The following is a 1570-nucleotide window of genomic DNA, read 5'->3' as shown; positions in this document are numbered from 1 at the left end:
CGAAGAACTTTCTCTTCTCGGTGCTTCTTCTCTTCCTCGGCTTACAAAGGTGCTTCAAGAGGCCCCCGGGCCGCCCAGTAGCCCTGCCAGCTTCCTCCTAGTTTCATCAAATTTTTGGCGAGCATCACCTCCGTCAGGAGGCGATTCGGGTCCCGTTGCTCCGCTCTGCAGTGGTTGGGCCACTCCTTGAGAGCCCTTTGTTCCTTCTTCTGCCCTTGGAGATGGGCCATATGGGCCTTCTGTGCCTCCGGTGGCGCCACCAGGCATTCCATACCCTCTCCAGCCTAGAGCGGATTCTGGCGGAATCGGATGCCCCAGGGGATGGTCACGACGTAGAGAAGAGGTTCGTTGAGGAGGCTGCCCTGGACGAGGTCTCGGCAGGGTCGCTGAAGAAGTGTCTCGCCCTGGTGGTGCAGTTTTTCTTCGCTGTAGAGAGCCACCTATAGGGACCCCAGGGCCGCGCAGTCCTGCTTCCAACATCTGCTGTGTTCCCCTAGATTTTGTGTGAGATCCAGGTTGTGTATAGGTCGATTCGAGGCTCCATGTCCCGGCGTGTAATGGGTGGGTCTCTCCCTGAAGTCCGTCCGCTCCTCGTTCTGTGCCCGGATATGGGCCTTGCGGGCCTCCGGTGGCGCCACCAGGCATTCCATACCCCCCCCAGCCTCGAGCGGAGCCTTGCGGAGCCGACTGCCTCATGGGACGCTGACGATCTAGGGAAGAGAATGGATGAGAAGGCGGCCTTGCAGGATGTCTCGGCACAGTTCCTGAGGGAGCTTCGGTTTGTGTTCCTTGTTCTCTTTGCCTCGGAGCGGCACCTGAAGAGACGCTAGGGCCACTCAGGTGCCTTCCTGAACTCTCCCCATACCCTAGGGAAGTTTCAGATTGTGTGGGAGGCATTTGGGGTCCCCATGCCCCGCTCTGTACTGGTTGAGCCCCTCCATGCGCCCCCTCTGCTCCTCGTTGTATCCCCAGATATGGGCCTTGCGGGCCTCCGGTGGCGCCACCAGGCATTCCATACCCTCCCCAGCCTTGAGTGGACTGTTGCGAAGCCGGCGGACTCATGGGGTGCCGACGATCTAGAGAAGAGTATGGATGAGAAGGTGGCCCTGCTCGAGGTCTCGGCAGGGTGCCTGATGAAGTTTCTGTTCTTGGTGTTTCTTCCCTTTGTCGTGGTAGAGTGCCCCTTGAAGAGGTCCCCTGGCCACCCAACATTGCTTGCAACCTACCCCTTGCTTCGTCAAAATTTTCGGGCTCTGGAGGGGACACTTCTGGCTTCCCTCCCCAGCTCCCTGTTGTTTGGCTTATTTCCATTTCTCTTAGCAGTGCCTCTGCTGTTGCTCGTGCAGCTGGATCCGTAGGCTCAGCCTGCGCTGCATATCTCCGCACGCTGATTGGAAGCTTAGTTGAGCCTCGACCAGACCTCTGCAGCGCTGGCTGTCCTGCGCCTGCCTCCGCCCCATGACTCAACGAAACCTGCGGCACTGCGACGCTGCCCCGACTTGGGCCTCCCCGGCGGAGGCTCCCCGAGGCGCCTCGGCCCTTCAGCCCCCAATCAGCTCCATAAATGCCC

The 1570-nt window shown here is 59.9% G+C and overlaps 2 protein-coding genes across 2 annotated transcripts in view; one reads left to right on the top strand and one right to left on the bottom strand.

Moving 5' to 3' along the window:
- Nucleotides 1–221: 221 nt before the first annotated feature.
- On the top strand, nt 222–830 carry EMH_0076180 (uncharacterized protein; the record flags this gene model as incomplete). The annotated part of the gene is made up of 2 exons (XM_013499700.1): nt 222–407; nt 516–830. The coding sequence occupies 2 exons, from the start codon at nt 222–224 to the stop codon at nt 828–830; spliced, it is 501 nt and encodes a 166-aa protein (XP_013355154.1).
- A 711-nt stretch (nt 831–1541) lies between these two features.
- Nucleotides 1542–1570, bottom strand: part of EMH_0076170 (uncharacterized protein) — a gene marked incomplete at both ends in the record, with an annotated part of 1287 nt that continues 1258 nt past the window's right edge. Inside the window, one exon of the mRNA XM_013499699.1 lies at nt 1542–1570. Within this exon, the coding sequence (XP_013355153.1) occupies nt 1542–1570 (29 nt within the window).

Source organism: Eimeria mitis, genomic scaffold, assembly GCF_000499745.2.
Source record: "Eimeria mitis Houghton genomic scaffold, Emh_scaff4571, whole genome shotgun sequence".
Classification (NCBI taxonomy): Eukaryota; Apicomplexa; class Conoidasida; order Eucoccidiorida; family Eimeriidae; genus Eimeria; species Eimeria mitis.
The sequence above is the reverse complement of the archived record's forward strand: the minus strand, read 5'-3'. Positions and strand labels throughout refer to the sequence as shown.